The sequence below is a fragment of the Pseudophryne corroboree genome, chromosome 5 (assembly GCF_028390025.1).
Source record: "Pseudophryne corroboree isolate aPseCor3 chromosome 5, aPseCor3.hap2, whole genome shotgun sequence".
Taxonomy (NCBI): Eukaryota; Metazoa; Chordata; class Amphibia; order Anura; family Myobatrachidae; genus Pseudophryne; species Pseudophryne corroboree.
In genome coordinates this window covers 499252599-499270873 of record NC_086448.1, presented here as the reverse complement: position 1 = coordinate 499270873, position 18275 = coordinate 499252599, and the positions used below count along the sequence as shown (strand labels likewise).

Here is an 18275-nt window from a genome sequence, read left to right as displayed (position 1 = left end):
CCATAATTCATCCATCTGCTGGAAGACAGGAGAACTCTTACAGTGGGGAACAGAATGTACAGGAAGATGTCTGTCCTTGCCAGTGCGATGCTCTCAAGTTATACCAGAGGGGCTACCGACTCCATATCATTCATTTGCGGATGTCTTCTCCAAGAAAGAGGCGGATACTCTTCCCCCCCCCATCCATGGGCGGATCCAGAAAAAAATGACAGGGGGGGCACCATGACTTGGGGGGTACTTTGTGCGCCAGAGGCAAGCACGCTCCTGGGAAAGTGGGTGTGGCCCACAATAATAAGCGTGGCTTCAAAGGGAATGCTGTATCCATGAGCTAGTGGGTGACAGGAATGGTAGACACGGAGACACAGTGGGTGACAGAGAAAAGTTGACATGGAGAGGGAGAGGGTGATGCTTTGAAGAGGGTAACAGGAGAGGCGGATGTCGAGATAGTGATGCAGGGGAAAGGCAGTGTGTGAAAGGAGAGGGTGACAGGGAGAGGAAGTGGATGATGAGAGGGAGAAGGTGACGGCAGAGGCAGTAGGAGACAGGGAAAGGTAGTGGGTGACATTAAAAGGGTGACAGGGAGAGACAATGGATGACACCAGATAGAGGTTGATGGGGAGAGGCAGTGGATGATATATAGGGGGGCACTGGGCTGAATGGGAAATAGGCACTGACATGGTGGGAAGGGGTGGCACTATGTTGGAGAAGGGGGTACACTGGGCTTAATAAGGGAGGGAATACCCAGGGCTGATAGGGTGGGAGACATTGGGATGGGAGGGGGGCCAGTGAGATGGTGGGGGACGCTAGGCAGGATGGGAAGGGGGCAGGGAGATCCCTGTGACTGAACTGGCAGGTAGGTTCTAGGTGGGGAGGCAATGACATCGATGGGCGCAGTGGGCTGGTGGGGGCACACAAAGAATTACCCCTACCCACTGATATACCACCCCTGTACCCCCACACTAACACTGTTGATGGCCCCCTGCTATGGAAACTGTTCCCTGGTACTGGCATTGAGAAGAGTGGACGGAAGGTACCAGGGGTAGGATGGGGAGCGGACCTTTACCTGATGTCAGATATGGAGATCTGGCTGCAGCAGGGCCGGTGCTAGGGTGTTCGGCGCCCCCCTGCAACTATAAATTTGCGCCCTCCCATAATCCTTTGGCGCGCGCCGGGAAAAGGGGTGTGGTCTCACAAGTAAGGGGCATGGCAACACAATAGTACCCCCATTTAAATTTACGCCAAAATGTAGCACAATCTTATTTATCTTATACGTAATGCCCCACCCGTAGTAGTAGCGTCCTTATGCATAATGCCCCCCCCAGTAGTATTGGAGTCCATATACATAATGCCTCCCCCCAGTAGTAGTAGCGTCCTTATACGTAATGCCTCCCCCAGTAGTAGTAGCGTCCTTATACGTAGTGCACTCCAAGTAGTAGTAGCGTCCTTATACATAATGCCCCTTCCAGTAGTAGTAGCATCCTTACACGTAATGGCCCCCCCAGTAGTAGTAGCATCCTTATACGTAATGCCCCCCCAGTAGTAGTAGCGTCCTTATACGTAGTGCACTCCAAGTAGTAGTAGCGTCCTTATACGTAGTGCACCCCCAGTAGTAGTAGCGTCCTTATATGTAATGCCCCCCCCAGTAGTAGTAGTAGCGTCCTTACACGTAATGGCCCCCCCAGTAGTAGTAGCATCCTTATACGTAATGCCCCCCCAGTAGTAGTAGCGTCCTTATACGTAGTGCACTCCAAGTAGTATTAGCGTCCTTATACGTAGTGCACCCCCAGTAGTAGTAGCGTCCTTATATGTAATGCCCCCCCCCAGTAGTAGTAGTAGTGTCCTTACACGTAATGGCCCCCCCAGTAGTAGTAACATCCTTATACATAATGCCCCCCAGTAGTAGTAGCGTCCTTACATGTAACGCCCGCCAGTAGTAGTAGCGTTATACTTAATGCCCCCCCTCTAGTAGCGTCCTTATACGTAATGCCCCCCCAGTAGTAGTAGCGTCCTTACACGTAATGGCCCCCCCAGTAGTAGTAGCGTCCTTACATGTGATGCCCCCCCAGTAGTAGTCGAGTCGTTATACGTAATGCCCCCCCAGTAGTAGTAGCGTCCTTATACGTAGTGCACTCCAAGTAGTAGTAGCGTCCTTATACGTAGTGCACCCCCAGTAGTAGTAGCGTCCTTATATGTAATGCCCCCCCCCAGTAGTAGTAGTAGTGTCCTTACACGTAATGGCCCCCCCAGTAGTAGTAACATCCTTATACATAATGCCCCCCAGTAGTAGTAGCGTCCTTACATGTAACGCCCGCCAGTAGTAGTAGCGTTATACTTAATGCCCCCCCTCTAGTAGCGTCCTTATACGTAATGCCCCCCCCCAGTAGTAGTAGCGTCCTTACACGTAATGGCCCCCCCAGAAGTAGTAGCGTCCTTACATGTGATGCCCCCCCAGTAGTAGTCGAGTCTTTATACGTAATGCCCCCCCAGTAGTAGTAGCGTCATTATATGTAATGCCCCCCCTGTAGTTGCGTCCTTACACGTAATGCAACCCCCCAGTAGTAGCGTCCATAAAACGTGTGCGCACACACACACACACACACACACACACACACACACACACACACACACATATTTCTCTGTCACCCACCACTTACCTAAGCCACTGTCTCCCTCAGTACAGCACTGCAGCAGCCTGGTCCGTGTAGCTCCGCCCCTTCTGTCCCGTTAGCTCCGCCCATTCCGGTCCATGTAGCTCCGCCCCCTCCTTTGATATGTACCGAGCCACTGACACACAGGTGAGGGAAGGGGGGAGTGGGCTTTTCATGCTGCCAGCGCCGCACTGCAGCTGGCAGCAGCACGGGTGTCAGGACGGCACTCAGCAGCAGGACGCGGACCGGACAGAGGGGGACTTCAGTGCAGTCTAGCAACAGGACTGCACCATCTCCCCCCCCCCCCCCGTGCTGCAGGGGCCGCCGCCGCGGAGATTGGAGCGTCCCATTTTCCCTTACAATGTCGTGCACTATCAATTAAAAAAAAAATCTTCTTCTAAACGACAGGGGGGGGGGGGGGCACGTGCCTTGGTGCCCCCCCCCCCCCCCCCCGGAATCCGCCACTGCCCCCATCGACCTTACGACTGTGCCATCAGTCTGGTATCCGAAGATAAATTACCTAAGGGTAGATTATATGCTCTTTCTTTGCCAGAAACTAAAGCCATGGAAGACTATATTCAGGAGAACTTAAGCAAAGGGTTTATTCGTCCCTCAAAATCACCAGTAGGAGCAGGATTCTTCTTTGTAGCAAAAAAGGACGGCTCCTTACGTCCATGCATTGATTATAGAGGACTCAACAAAATCACTGTTAAGAATTCTTATCCTTTGCCTTTGATTTCCGTGTTGTTTGATCAACTCCGGATGGCGGAAATCTTCTCTAAAATTGATCTTCAGGGGGCATATAACCTCATACGAATTAAGGCCGGTGACGAGTGGAAGACGGCCTTCAACACTCATTCTGGGCATTATGAATACCTTGTTATGCCATTTGGATTGTCAAATGCTCCTGCCGTCTTCCAAGATTTTATCAATGATGTGCTCCGAGAATTCCTGGGAAAATTTGTTGTGGTCTACTTGGATGACATCCTGATATATTCACGGTCACTGGAGCAGCATCGAGTCCATGTCCAGATGGTGTTGCAAAAGCTCCGGGAGCACCATCTATACGCCAAGTTAGAAAAATGTGAATTCGAAGTGAAGGAAGTCGCTTTCTTAGGATACATCATCTCTCCCAAGGGGTTCTCCATGGATCCCAGTAAGCTTCAAGCAATTCAAGATTGGGCACAACCTACTAACCTTAAAGCTATACAACGCTTTCTTGGGTTCCCTAATTATTACAGGAGATTTATTCGTTCATTTTCAGACATTGTTGCACCTATTGTTGATTTGACCAAGAAAGGTGCGGATCCGTCACATTGGTCACCTTCAGCTCTACAAGCTTTTCTCAAGTTAAAAAAAGCCTTTATATCTGCACCTGTTCTTAGTCATCCAAATCCTGACCTGCCTTTTGTTATGGAAGTGGATGCTTCTGAAGTGGGAGTGGGAGCAGTCCTATCACAGAAAGATCCAGTGGATTCTAAACTTCACCCGTGCTCTTTTCTGTCCAGAAAGTTCTCTCTTGCCGAAGCCAACTATGATGTTGGAAATCGTGAACTGCTTGCTATCAAGTGGGCTCTAGAAGAATGGAGGCACTGGTTGGAAGGGGTGAGACACGTGATTACAATCCTCACTGATCATAAAAACTTATCCTATATTGAGTCAGCCAAGAGACTGAATCCAAGACAGGCACGATGGGCATTATTCTTCACTAGATTCAACTATGTGATCTCCTATCGGCCAGGATCGAAGAATCTTAAAGCAGATGCCTTGTCACGAAGCTTCCTTCCAATTAAAAATTCATCCTGCTCTTCTGAACCAATTATGCCTGTTTCCAATATCCATGCTGGTCTTGCTCAAGATTTAGTCTCACAGATTCAAGCCAAACAGTCTCTTGCACCCATGGGGACTCCCTCAGGACTCCTCTTTGTCCCTAAAGAGTACAGGAAAGCAGTTTTATCCGAATTTCATGTAAAAAGAATCTCTGGGCATCCAGGGATTTCTAAGACTCTGGATTTATTGTCTCGCTCAGTTTGGTGGCCTTCTATGTATCAAGATGTTAGAGAGTTCATTCTTGCTTGTGAGATCTGTGCTCAACATAAAACTCCTCGTAAAGCTCCCATCGGACATCTTACGCCTCTTACGGTTCCCTCAAGACCTTGGTCCCATATTTCTATGGACTTTGTGGTTGATCTTCCCAAGTCATCGGGGTACAATACCATTTGGGTTGTGGTAGACCGGTTCAGTAAGATGGCTCACTTTGTTCCTCTTCGCAAGCTCCCCAGTGCCAGGGAATTGGCAACCTTGTTTATCCAACATATCTTTAAATTACATGGATTACCACAGGACATCGTCTCCGACAGAGGAACTCAGTTTATTGCTCAATTCTGGCGAGCTTTCTGTTCAGCCTAGGATATTAATCTTAGTCTGTCCTCTGGTTATCATCCGCAATCCAATGGACAGACTGAGCGAGTGAACCAGTCTCTTGAACAGTATCTCCGTTGTTATGTTTCCAAGTACCATAACGATTAGGTGGACCATCTGGCATTTGCTGAATTTGCATATAATAATTCCAGTCACTCTTCTTCATCCATGTCACCCTTCTTTTGTCTCTCTGGGTTCCATCCTAGGTCTAACGCTTTTGACATCCTGCAGCAACAGACTTCTTCCCTTGATCCTGTAGCTCGTCTGAGGAAAATTTGGAGGAGAGTACGTCTGGCACTCAACCAAGTCTCTGTTCGTTCCAAACAATTTGCTGACAGACGACGAAGACCTTGTACTTTTAAAGTGGGTGACATGGTGTGGCTGTCCACTCGAAATATCAAGTTACGCCAGCCCTCTCAAAAATTTGGGCCTAGGTTCATTGGTCCATTCCGGATTATTAGACAGATTAATCCAGTAGCCTTTCGACTCCTTTTACCAAAATCACTTAAGATCAATAACACTTTCCACTGTTCCTTGTTGAAACCAGCATTTGTGTCCCAGAGATTTAGAAGATCTCCTTCCAGAAGGCCTGCCACTGTGTTAGTCCAAGGTCACAAGGAGTTTGTTGTGGAAAAGATTCTGGATTCCAAGTTCAGAAGGGGTCAAGTTCATTTCCTCGTGCATTGGAAGGGTTACGGTCCGGAAGAGAGAACCTGGGTACCAGAGCGGTTACTTCATGCACCCAGACTTAAGAGGTCTTTCTTCTGTGAATTTCCGGATAAGCCTGGTTCTAGGGGTTCTTAACCCCTCTTCAAGGGGGGTGGGGGGGTACTGTTACAATCCTGAGCACTCATGTTTTGTTATTGTTATAATTACCTTTGCTTCAGTTTGTGGAACTACAGGTCACAGCTAGCTCCTGCATAGTTGTCTCCCAGTGCCTTTGCTCCTGCACTCAGCAACTGACTTCACAGGTGTCTGGATTCTGTAATTACAGCTCGTTACCTGAAAACTACTATTCAGCTTGTCAGCCTGCTCAGTCTGCACTGCAGCTGCATGTTATATCAATTACTGGGGGCCTGTCTGGTGCTCACAACTGATTGGTCCAGCCTGTTCTTTTAAGCCTCTCAATCCCAAGAAGCTTTGCCAGTTATAGCTACTCCATGTGGTGTTCTGCTCTCTGGTTCCTCTCTGGTCTCAGTTCATCTGTCCAGTGGGTATTGCCTTGTTCCAGTATTGAATTCCAGCTTCAACATCTTGCTGACGACTTTAGTCTGCCGACTGCCGTTACCCTGTCTCCAAGTGTCTGCACCCCAGTCCGTCCGTGTGCCGCTACCTCCTGTGTCACCCCTGGAGTGCCTGCTGCTGTTCCATCTCCACAGCCCCAGCGTACCATCTGGCCGTGTGCACCCTGCCACCTTCTCCAGTTCCTGTTTGTTCCTGTGTATCCCTGCGGCTGATCATATACAACACCTCTGCCATAACTCTAGTCCAGTTCAGGTATCAAGTGACCCAGACAGGGGGCCGCGACCTGCACGTCGGAAGCCGCGAAGCCCATATCCCCTTGCGGGGTTCCCTGGTGAAAACCTTCCGGCGTGTTAGACTCCGCGCCTCTGTTCTGGGTAACGTCAACCACTTGGTACCTGATCCCGAATTCCGGATTCTGCACCAGTTCCTGACACCCTCAACGCACCAGGTCTCCGGCGGCGGCTATCTTAATGTGGCGCCGACTCATTAGCCAATCAGAGCTCATGGACCGGCAGCCAATCAGGAGCCGGTCCGCAAGCTCTGATTGGCTAACGCCGCCGGAGACCGGACACACACACAGCGCTGCTGGCAGCGCGGCAGCGGCAGTTAGCACATTGAAGGGGAGGAGAGATGCTGTGCTCTCCTACTCTCACATTGCAGCGGGACGGGGGCGAGTGGGCATGATGCCCTGGCCGCCGGCGACGCCCCCCCACTGCTGGGCCTGCCAAGGCGCCCAGGGCACGTGCCCCACTCGGCCTGCCTTAGTTACGCCTCAGCCTAGGACGTAAGAGAAAGTTCCATTTACCACAATGCGCTGTTCCCTATTATCAAACCACTTTCTGACCGAAGTGCATATTGTGCTCCCTAGTCATAGTTCTTGTAACTTATAGATAAAACATAGAATTTGTCGGCAGATAAGAACCACTTGGCCCATCTAGTCTGCCCCTTTTTTTTTTTTTTTATATTATTTTTTATCACTAACCTTATTTGATCCTTATTTCTTTGTAAGGATATCCTTATGTCTATCCCATGCATGTTTAAATTGCTCTACTGTCTTAGCCTCTACCACCTCTGATGGGAGGCTATTCCACTTGTCCACTACCCTTTCTGTGAAATAATTTTTCCGCAAATTTCCCCTGAACCTCCCCCCCTCCAGTCTCAGTGCATGTCCTCGTGTCCTATTGCTTCTCTTCATTTGGAGAATGTTTCCCTCCTGGACTTTGTTAAAACCCTTCATATATTTGAAAGTTTCTATCATGTCTCCCCTTTCCCTTCTCTGCTCCAAACTATACATATTGAGATTTCTTAGTCTTTCTGGGTATGTTTTGTGATGTAGGCCATGCACCATTTTAGTTGCCCTCCTTTGTACAATTTCTAATGTATTAATATCCTTTAGAAGATATGGCCTCCAGAACTGAATACAGTATTCTAGATGAGGCCGTACCAATGACCTATACAGTGGCATTATTACTTCTTTCTGCTGCTGATTCCTCTCCCAATGCAGCCAAGCATCTGACTAGCCTTCCTCATTGCCTTGTTACATTGCTTACCTGCTTTTAAGTCATCTAAAATAGTGACTCCTAGATCCCTTTCCTCCTCAGTGGTTTCCAGTATAGTGCCATTAATACTGTATTTAGCTTTAGGATTTTTGAGACCCAAGTGCATGATTTTGCATTTTTTGGCATTAAACTGTAATTGCCAGACTCTTGACCATTCCTCTAGTCTACCTAGATCCTCAATCATTTGTTTTACCCCACCTGGTGTGTCTACCCTGTTGCATACCTTTGTGTCATCTGCAAAAAGGCATACTTTCCCTTTAATGCCATTTGCAATGTCACCAATAAAGATATGGGCCCTCATTCAGAGTTGATCGGTCGCAATGCGAATGTAGCAGAGTTACACACGCTAAGCCGCCGCCTACTGGGAGTGTATCTTAGCTTCTTAAAAGTGCGACCGAAGTAATCGCAATATTGCGATCACAAACCTCGTAGCAGTTTTGGAGTAGCTTCAGACTTAAGGCCCATACACACTTGACGATGCACACATCGTTAACGACCGTCGTTAACGACTTCCCTTGAACTTCCCTTGAACAGCTGAGCAAACCACATGAGCATACACACTACCAACGACCAAAGACGAAAGATGAAAGACCAAAGACGAAAGATGAAAGACGAAAGATGAAAGACCAAAGACGAAAGACCAAAGACCATAGACCATTCATCGTTAAAGCATCCAAGCTGAACAGTTTATTAAAATAATGAGCTGGTGAACAGTGGCTTGGTCGTTGGTCGTTGGTCTTTCACACCATACACATTCAACGTCGTCTCTGGTCGGTAACGACCATAGTGGAAATTGAGCATACATGCTCCACAGATGAACGATGGACGTTAACGTCCCGCGGGGCCGCGCATCGTTGGTCGTTGGATGCATACACACTTGACGATATAATGAACGACGTCGTTCATGAGGGCTGAAATGAACGACATCGTTCATTTTATCGTCAAGTGTGTATGGGCCTTTACTCTGCCTGTGCGATCAGTTCAGTGCTTGTCGTTCCTGGTTGACGTCACAAACACACCCAGCGTTCGCCCAGGCACTCCCACCGTTTCTCCGGCCACTCCTGCGTTTTTTCCGGAAACGGTAGCGTTTTTAGCCACACGCCCCTGAAACGCCGTGTTTCCGCCCAGTAACACCCATTTCCTGTCAATCACATTACGATCGCCGGAGCGATGAAAAAGCCGTGAGTAAAATTACTTTCTACATAGCAAAGTTACTTGGCGCAGTCGCAGTGCGAACATTGCGCATGCGTACTAAGCGGATTTTCATTGCGATGCGATGAAAAATACCGAGCGAACAACTCGGAATGAGGGCCATTAAAAAGCACTGGTCCAAGTACAGATCCCTGGGGTACTCCACTGGTAACATTTCCCTCCTGTGAATGCACTCCATTTACCACAACTCTCTGTTTTCTATCCTTCAACCAAGATCTTATCCATTCAATAATCCTAATATCCAATCCCAAACTTTCAAGTTTATTTAGCAGTCTGCGATGTGGAACTGTGTCAAAAGCCTTACTAAAGTCTAGATAAGCTATATCCATGGCTCCACCTTTATCCATCACTTTAGTCATACAATCAAAAAAGTCAATAAGATTTGTTTGACATGATCTCCCCCCAGTGAATCCATGCTGTTTGGGATCCTGTAAATTGCCGGATTTGAGATAAGTCTCATGTGCGGTACTGTGTTGAAAGCTTTAGCAAAGTCTAAAAAGATTACATCCACCTCCTTACCCTGATCAAGGTTCGCACTGTTTCATAAAAGCCTAATAAGTTTGCTTGACATGATCTATCCTTCACAAATCCATGTTGGTTCCTTGGTTTTCGTGCCCATAGTACCGCCTTCTCCACCCCGGTAGCTCCGCTCCACAGGGGCACCAAAATTGGCTCTATCTTGCCCTACCCAACCTTTAAATGTTTTGTCGCCCCTGCCCACAGCCTATTGTTGCGCTGTGTCTCTCCCCCTGGCTAGCTCCAGTGCGCATATGCCCCTCCCCCTGGCTAGCTCCACTAGCATCGCTTGATTTCACGTGCAGCCCACAGCCAGCAGCTGCGGTAGCCAGGGACTGAGCTGTTCCTGCTGTGGTGATGGGGCAACGACACCTGCAGCTGTCAAAATCGATAGCTGCGGGTATCGGAATGGCCAGTGCTATTGATAGCTGATGCACTGTCTGGCATATCGGTGCACTATCTTATAGATAGCAGCGCTGATATAGAGCCCCTGTCATTTCACACACATCCCCACATTAATACATTCCGAGTTGATCGCTCGCTAGCAGTTTTTAGCAGCCGTGCAAACGCTATGCCGCCGCCCACTGGGGAGTGTATTTTAGCTTAGCAGAAGTGCGAACGTATGTGCAGCCACGTTCTGCAAAAACAGTTTGTGCAGTTTCTGAGTAGCTCTGAACCTACTCAGCGCTTGCGATCACTTCAGCCTATTTGTGTCCGGATTTGACGTCATACATCCGCCCAGCCACGCCTGCGTTTTTTAGACACGCCTGCGTTTTTACAAATACTCCCTGAAAATGGTCCGTTGACACCCAGAAACGACCCCTTCCTGTCAATCACCTTGCGGCCGTCAATGCGAAGGAAAACCTCGCCAAAACCTGAGCACAACCACAAAGAGCTTTGTATGTGCATTGCGGGCCATACGCATGGGCATAAATGCCGTTTTCTTCACCTGATCGCTGCGAAAATGGGCAGCGAGTGATAACTCGTAATGACCCCCATAGAGAGATCAGCAACTAGCAGCCATCGTACTCACCTGTATCACATACCAGCAGCAGCAACAGTCAGGATGCAGCAGGAGGCGCTATTGTCCCCTGCAGGCGAGCGGCACTGGTGCTGCTCCCTGCGGTCACACCTCTCATCAGCAACAGTAGAGAACGCGGCCACCTATGGACTACAGGTCCCGAAATGCACAGCGCTGGCCGCGACGTCAGAGTGACGGACGTCCCCTCCCATCTGTGCTCTGCTGCTGGATGTGCCTGAGCCTCCCGCTGCCGCTCGGATCTGGTTAATATGCATGAGGCTGGCTGGCGGGCACACCCCTCGGTGTATAGAGCGGCGGGGCTGCTGCTGCCCATCTCCAGCAATTAAGGAGGGAGCGCTGCTGCTAGATCACCAGCATCATCTCCATGATGGCGCAGGGCAGTGCCGGGGCTTCCTAGAGGCGGCCCCCGTGGAATGCTCTGCGTCCCCCCGTGGAATGCTGTCTCCGGAAGGTTCGCGTGGTCCCGAGTCACAGCCCATGGAGCAGCAGGCGGCAGCCGGGACCCTGGCGGGGGAGAAGCGGCGCCCGGACACGGATGGAGGCGCAGCGCCGGCCACCCTGCAGCTCCCCCCGGTTGTGAGCGGCCAGAGCTCGGCGTCCAGTGCGAACTCGGCGCTGCTGCTGAGGAGGAGGCGGCGGCGGCTGAAGAGGAATCTGTCAGCGAACCCCCTGGGCAGCACGGCGGCCGCCGCCCCCTCAGCATCCTCGCCGGCCACCCCAGGGCCCGGCTCCCGCAGCCTGGACAGGAAGCTGCTGCTGAAGTACAAGCAGTGGGCGCAGCTGCAGCCGCAGGAGCGGGAGTGGGTGCGCGGGGAGCTGCGGCGGGGCTGCGTGCACATCTACCAGCGACACGCGTCCCCCGGACTCCGGCCGCTGCTCTGCACCTCGGACACTACGGCCAGCGAGGTAGCCGCCCGCCTGCTCCGGCCGGGGGGAGGCTCGTCTGGAGCGCTGAGGGTGTTAGGCCAGGCCCCCGATGCTGCCGCGGCTGCCTCCAGCGGGGACAGAGCGGAGACGGAGGTGTTCTCGGGCGGGGGTGCCTGGACCGGCAGCACGCAGGAGCCGCCTGAGCTCGGATGCCCGGGGAGGGAGTGCTGGGAGGAGGGCAGCGGCACGGCTCTGCCCCGGGACTCTGACAGCCTGAGCCCCGCTGTGTGCCAAGGACTGGAGCTCTTCCACTGCGGGGCCGCCTCCTCCTCGTCCTCCTCCTCGGTGGAGGAGCTGAGCGCCGAGCCGCAGCCCTGTGTGGCGGTGACCGTCCCGGCGCGCCCCCTGCACCATGCCCCGGCCCCCGGCGCCCTGTATGTGCAGCTACACGGGGAGAGCAGCCGCCGGCTGGAGCCACACGAGAGGCCGCTGCTGGTGCAGAACGACTACCTCTTCCAGCTGGGATTCAGGGACCTGTGCCGAGTGCAGGAGGAGGGCATGGAGCCGGAGATCGGCTGTCTCATCCGCTTCTACACAGGTAAGGAGCCGTGTCACCCTCTTGTATCCCTATAGCCTGGGGGGCACAGAGGCTGGCACCATGTGGGTAGAGTATCAGACAGGTGACGTTGAGGGCTGCAGCCGGGAAAATACGTGCTATGCACTATGCCTTGACAAGTGGCTCCTGCCTGTGCTCCGCATACAGTTGTTACACACATCAACTTTGAACTCTAGCACTTGGATACTGGCATTCCCAGGCACCTAGCCATGGGCTCCTACCACTAACCATTTTGGACCATTCTTGATGTTGTTCCATCCTGTACATTGTGCACCACTCCATGGTCTATGGTTGCTACATAACACGTAAAATACAGTGCTTCGTTGATTGGCTGGTGTTATCACCTTGCACTTATCACTTCTTTATCCCTTCTCCAGGTTAATACATCTGCCCCTGTATTTGTATTTGCAGACATGTTATTTTGAAAGTGGTCTCCCTCTCCATAAACTATATAGGTACATATAGGGCAGACGTATTAAGCCCGGAGAAGGGATAAAGAAGTGATAAACCAGTGATAAGCGCAAGGTGATAACGCACCAGCCAGTCAGCTCACGTCATTTTTCGTATCCGTAATGAGTGGTTGGTGCGTTATCACCTTGCACTTATCACTGCTTTATCACTTCGTTGACCCTTCTCCAGGTTAATTCATCTGCCCATGTATTTGGTAGTGTTCTCTGCATGCTTAGAACTGGTGTCAGTGTTGCACATGGAAATGGACACTAAGATTTGGCTAATGACCTGTAGTAGAATACTGACATCCAGGTGTTTTTGGCATCAGAGCTGTAATTCGCTACAAAGCTTTTGGTGAAATCCAGTTAATTAAGAGAGTGCACAATTTAAGCCTATGATGCAATTAGTGGTAAAGTACAGAGAAAGTTGTAGCCGATTATTCTTTAACAGCACTTTCTTTAGTTTGGTATTAATCATTAATGGCCCTGGATATATAAATATTGGTTTGTGGGTTGGCCTTGTGTGTCACCATTGTTATACTGTAAATAACATAACAAGAATTAAGTGTGTTGCTTAGCTTCATATTTGTGGCATTCTGAAGCATGTGTGTACACAGTGATATGTACACCTGGAAAGGCTGAATAGTAATGACTGGCTCAGACGAGTGTTCCAGAACTTGCTCATGTCTCGAAAAACCACTGTGAAACCAGACCTCCATGTCATGCACCCTCTGTGTTGTCTAAAGAAAGCGTGGGCTAGGTTGAAACTTTTTTCAGTATGTTGCTTTGACCAGTAGTTTCATCTGTGGCTTGTGTGAACAGCAGCAAGGCACTAGGATCATTGATCTCGGTGTCTGCCGTGTAAGCCGTGCACGTTGCTGGCGTCGTGAGCAAATTTTGCAATTACGCTTGTTTGAACAAATGCTTGAGATGTCAGATCAAGTAATGAGTTGTTAAATGGATTTCTGATAGAGGCCAAGGCTTCTATTTGCTTTCAGCTACTTATTTACGTGTTCATGGTTGGTGTTTTTTTTCTGTTTTTTTCTTTTTCTTTATTATTTGGAGTGTATCTGAAGCAGTTTGAATATTTGAAAAGATTACTTGTATGCTTCCCCATTACCATGAATTGTAGTCTTAAAAAAATGCAAAAAATTCCAAGTACAGGTATTTGTAGTTTTTTGTTTCCTCTCAGAAAACGCTAGAAACAGGCTTGGGTGGAGATGTATCAAACCTTCGAGAGATGGAGTAGAGAAGTTGCCCATAGCAATTCTGCTTCTAGCTGTCCTTTATCTAGAACAATCTATAAAAGACAGACGCTGATTTGTTACATTGGGGTCGATTCAATTCAGCGACTGTTGAATAGCGCCGGGAGTTAGCTCCCGGCGCTATTCAACACAGCGCCAAGTGACACCAATTGTTGGGAATTCTTCTCTCACCCCCGGGGGATGAGAGAGGAAACCCGACAAAAGTGCGGCTGGCGCGAGTCGGATTCTGTCGGGAATCAGCATCGCGGCGGGGAGTTAAGTCGGAGAATGCCCGATCTCCCGACAGTTCAACCTGTTAAGTCGGCGAGAATGGACCTTCATTGACTTAACTTGAGCTGAATTGAATAGCGCCGGGAGCTAACTTCCGGCGCTATTCAACTGTCGCTGAATTGAATCGACCCCTATGAGCATTTTCTCCACTTTCTCTCTTTCCTGAAAATCTGCTGCTTCTCATCCAGTGAGAATGGTGTTATTTTCTGCATTCCTTGATGAGCAAAATATTGGGAAAGAGGAGAGGGGCAGTAATAATGTATATAACATTTTTTTAAAATAGAGGACCTACTTACTATGGTCTGAGATGTTATCTTATATTTTCCACATTTGAATGCTGTGCTATGCATTTTAAATTTACAATACCTTGTTATGGCTTAATAAAGAATACTGAAGGAATGCATTTTTATCCTGTATTCTTTTTTTGCTTTTTTATTAAGTCTGGGCTATGTTTTGTTTATGTATATGTGTAATCTGTTAATTGGTTGGAGTATCTGTAAATAATTTGAACAAGCCTAAATCAGAGGTTCTCAAACGCGGTCCTTAGGGCACCCAACAGTCCAGGTTTTAAGTATATCCATGCTTGGCCACAGGGGACTTGATTTGTACCTCTTACCCCTTTTCAGACCGCCTGCAATAAACCGGGTTATTTCACATGAGCGAGCACAGTCTGAAACTTGAAAAAAATGTTCTTATTTGTTACCAATGGAAGCTATTCACCTATTTTTTTTGAAGCATCACACAAGGAGAGAGAGACTGAATTATTTCCTGTTATTGTGTTGTTTTTTTTTTTTACATATCACTCACTGAGACTGAATTCATATACGGACGACCTTCTGTGAAGTTGATGAACTTCAAAGCCAATTGGTAACAAATAAGAACATATTTTTTTCAAGGTGGAGCGCCGCTTAAGGGTCCTATCCAAATTTGTTTTGTGTATCATTTGTTAGGTGTGTGTGGTGACACATCAGGTTGGGATTTTTTTTTGGCTGCTTCTGAGTGCACAGGAATATATCTTATGCCATTTTACATTAACCAGGCAATATGTTGGGTCGGGGCCGCGGTCTGAAAGGGGTCTCAGGCGGGTCGCACCTGGGATGCACCCATGAACAAATCCCAGATGCGACCCGTTGTAATGGTCTGAAAGCGGTATCGGTCAATTTGATTTAACAATCCATGCTGAGCCATATGTATACTTAAAACCTGGACTGTTGGGGTGCCTTGAGTACCTTGTTTGAGAACCTCTGGCCTAATCCATTTCCTTATATTTAGTACTTTCTAAGAAGGTCTGAATCAGTTGACTGCAGAGCACCGTTTATATAGTGTGTTTATAATTTGTTGGATAAGTTGAACCAGTTATTTTAAATTATGTTCTATCATCCCTTACAAAATGCAACACCAGGCAATTTGTCAGCAGTGTGCCATGGTACAACAGTTTAGTCACTTTCAATGTGCAATATTTCTATAAATTGCTACAGTACTATCTTTTGTAGCTAAACACAACAAGTCACATGCCTTTACAAGTGAGATGGTTCAATAAGATGCTACTGCTTAATAAAGCCATGAGAGCTTCTTACTATTTTCCTATTATCTTTAGAACTGCTCTGTAATTTTTTGGAAAGGGTCAGTGCAGGGTGGGATTGTAGAGTACTGTAAACTTCTTACTTTAAAAGTGGTGAAACTAGAGCCAGCTTGTTTCAAATTAGTTGCCAAACGCAACTGCAACAAAATATGTGAACATTCCTCTATGACCAGTGTTATGCAGGAATTTTGTGTGCTTACATTTTGCTAGCCAATAAATCCGTAATGGGCAACAGGCAATTCTGTGGGTAGAATTCAATTGTTTTCTTGTGCCTGCTGCTCCCATCTGAAGTAATGTTTTGTCAGCTGTGTGTGAGTGCTGTGGACTCCCGTTACTTATTAAGCATGTTGCAACCAAATGCATCTGGATTGGCAGTGTAAAGTCGCTAAAACCTTGCAAACTACTGGACGCCCAAAAACCCACTTTGATCGGATTTCTGCTCACCACCTCAGGAGGGAGTAAGCAGAAATAATAGCTGCCCACTGCACTTGTGCCCTGCAGCACAATCAATTGAATATCTCCCAGTCACATCAGACAGGAGCTGTGACAGGGCAAAACTGTTTACTTCCCCCCTCTAAGCCTTAATCTGTGCACCCCCTCCTCCCTGCTTTTTTTTAATTGTTCTATCTTAAAACGCCATATAATGGCATGCCATCTAATGTTATGACAAGTAGGTGTTTAATTAATTGCATTAGTTTAAGTTACTAAGAATATCTGGTAACATATGGGAAATGGAGAAGGTCATTCAGACAAGTTGTTAAATCTGCTTGATTTAACCAACTCGCCTGAGTGACTTGTTCTCGTCCATTTTCAGCGTTTTGGAGCAAGTACTAGTTGTCAATTGGTCTCATAAATTACCAGATATTCGTTTCACCCAGCCAACTAGTTGGCTGTTTGAAAATATAATCTTTTGATATGCACATTACATGTGACATTTCAAACAATTTTTCCTGGAAAACGATATCGTTCATACACACTGAACGATATCATCACCTGGCCACATCCAGGAGTATGCAGGTTTTCGCGATATCTTTAGATTTCAAGGTAAAACCGAAAGATATCGTACATTAGTGACCTGCGGAAGCGCGCATTGTTAACGACATAGTGCATACACACTGGATGATGTGACTGATACTGTATATCGTCCGATCCGCCGGACTTGATCATATACCGACTGTATATCGTCAAGTGTGTACATCACAGCAGAAAACTTCGTAACCTCTCATGGGTGATTTAATTGTTCTTCCCCGTGCATGCCACTAGATGGCATCCAATGGAGCAATTCAATAACCATGGAGGGGGGTGGAGCACATTTTTCAGCACACAGCATCCTGAGGTGCAAACTGAAATGTGCGATAAGCCGACACTTTCGGCACCCAAATGGGAGTTTGGGCAGCCAAAGTAGTACTTTAGGTGGATTTAGCCGCTTTGAGTGGGTAAACCTGTCACTTATAGGAGCGTGCATATTTTTAAGTCCAAAGGGGACAGGGTGCTGACACAATTTAATTCCTCAGATGGACGCCCACTAAACTGTTGAATTGCCTCATAGTATTTAGTGTGAAACATTGAACCCTTGGCACAACATGTGAACCATATGCTTTGGAATCCAGGGAATTTTCAATATCTGGTACTAGGAAACAAGTTTTCATAATACTGCACTTCATTGGCTGTGTATAAGTGAGTGGTGAAAGTGCATGTGTAACACTATCCACTACGAAATTAAAGCTCTTACATTCGATTTCATTGTACAGTGACTTTTGTTGTTGTAAACTATAGCTTTATGTATGTGTAGTTTCCGTGTTAATGTATTATTAAAGTGTATCCACATTAGATTCTGAAAACGCATGTTTATAGGCCTTTTTGTATTGTAAATGTTACTCATGCAGAAGTCACCATGTTTAATAAAAAGTTCATGATTTTCTGCCCTCTGTGTGGTTGTTAACTTCCAGCTGCTTACGGCTTCTACACTATGCCACTCTTTAAGTAATGCTATATTATGCCTCGGGCATTAAGTGTTGCACTTGACAAAAGTGCCTTATGTCAGTCTCAATATGAATTGTGCAGGCTGTAGGTAAATGGGCATGGGTTTGCTTCAGGACTTGGTTTTCTTCTCCATAATCTCTAAATTACATTTTGATTACATAATGATTCCAACTAGTTTGCAGATTGGTGGCTGCTCATGTGCTGTAATACAATCACAACGTTAGAGAAAATCCATCAATTTGCCACTACTTTGTAATGTTTCTCTTGTAAAAGGGTTTCTTTTGTTAAGGAAATAAAATGCATGTTTCTTTTGTGATGATGTGTGTGATGCCAAGTTATTATTAAAATATATGAACTGGCTAACAGGTTTAGCAATTAAAAATACGTGGTTTTACTACACCTTATGGCCTTCTGGGATTTCAAGGCACTGGGTGGTGGAGGTGTTTTAATTGTTTCCCCCTGCAGCTACTACTGACTCTTGTTAGGGCATCTAAACAGCCCGTTTAAAGCTGGGAAAATAGCCACTCGAAACAATTGAATCACCCCCTAAAATACCTTTTTTTTTGTTGTTTTACTAGATTGCTGTTTTCACTGTAATCT

The 18275-nt window shown here is 47.6% G+C and overlaps 1 protein-coding gene and 1 long non-coding RNA gene across 3 annotated transcripts in view; one reads left to right on the top strand and one right to left on the bottom strand.

Annotated features, from left to right (window-relative positions):
• The window catches only part of LOC134927901 (uncharacterized), a 75522-nt gene extending 64743 nt beyond the window's left edge, over positions 1 to 10779 (bottom strand). Inside the window, exon 1 of the long non-coding RNA XR_010177767.1 lies at positions 10635 to 10779. This is a non-coding gene — a long non-coding RNA (uncharacterized LOC134927901). The remainder of the gene's footprint in view (positions 1 to 10634) is intronic.
• PHLPP1 (PH domain and leucine rich repeat protein phosphatase 1) overlaps positions 10774 to 18275 on the top strand; it is a 257789-nt gene continuing 250287 nt past the window's right edge. Inside the window, exon 1 of one of the 2 annotated variants that reach the window (XM_063922998.1) lies at positions 10774 to 12108. In XM_063922998.1, coding sequence (XP_063779068.1) covers positions 10896 to 12108 — 1213 coding nt within the window. In that variant the 5' untranslated portion in view covers positions 10774 to 10895. The remainder of the gene's footprint in view (positions 12109 to 18275) is intronic. The other variant, XM_063922997.1, reaches the window with a different exon arrangement.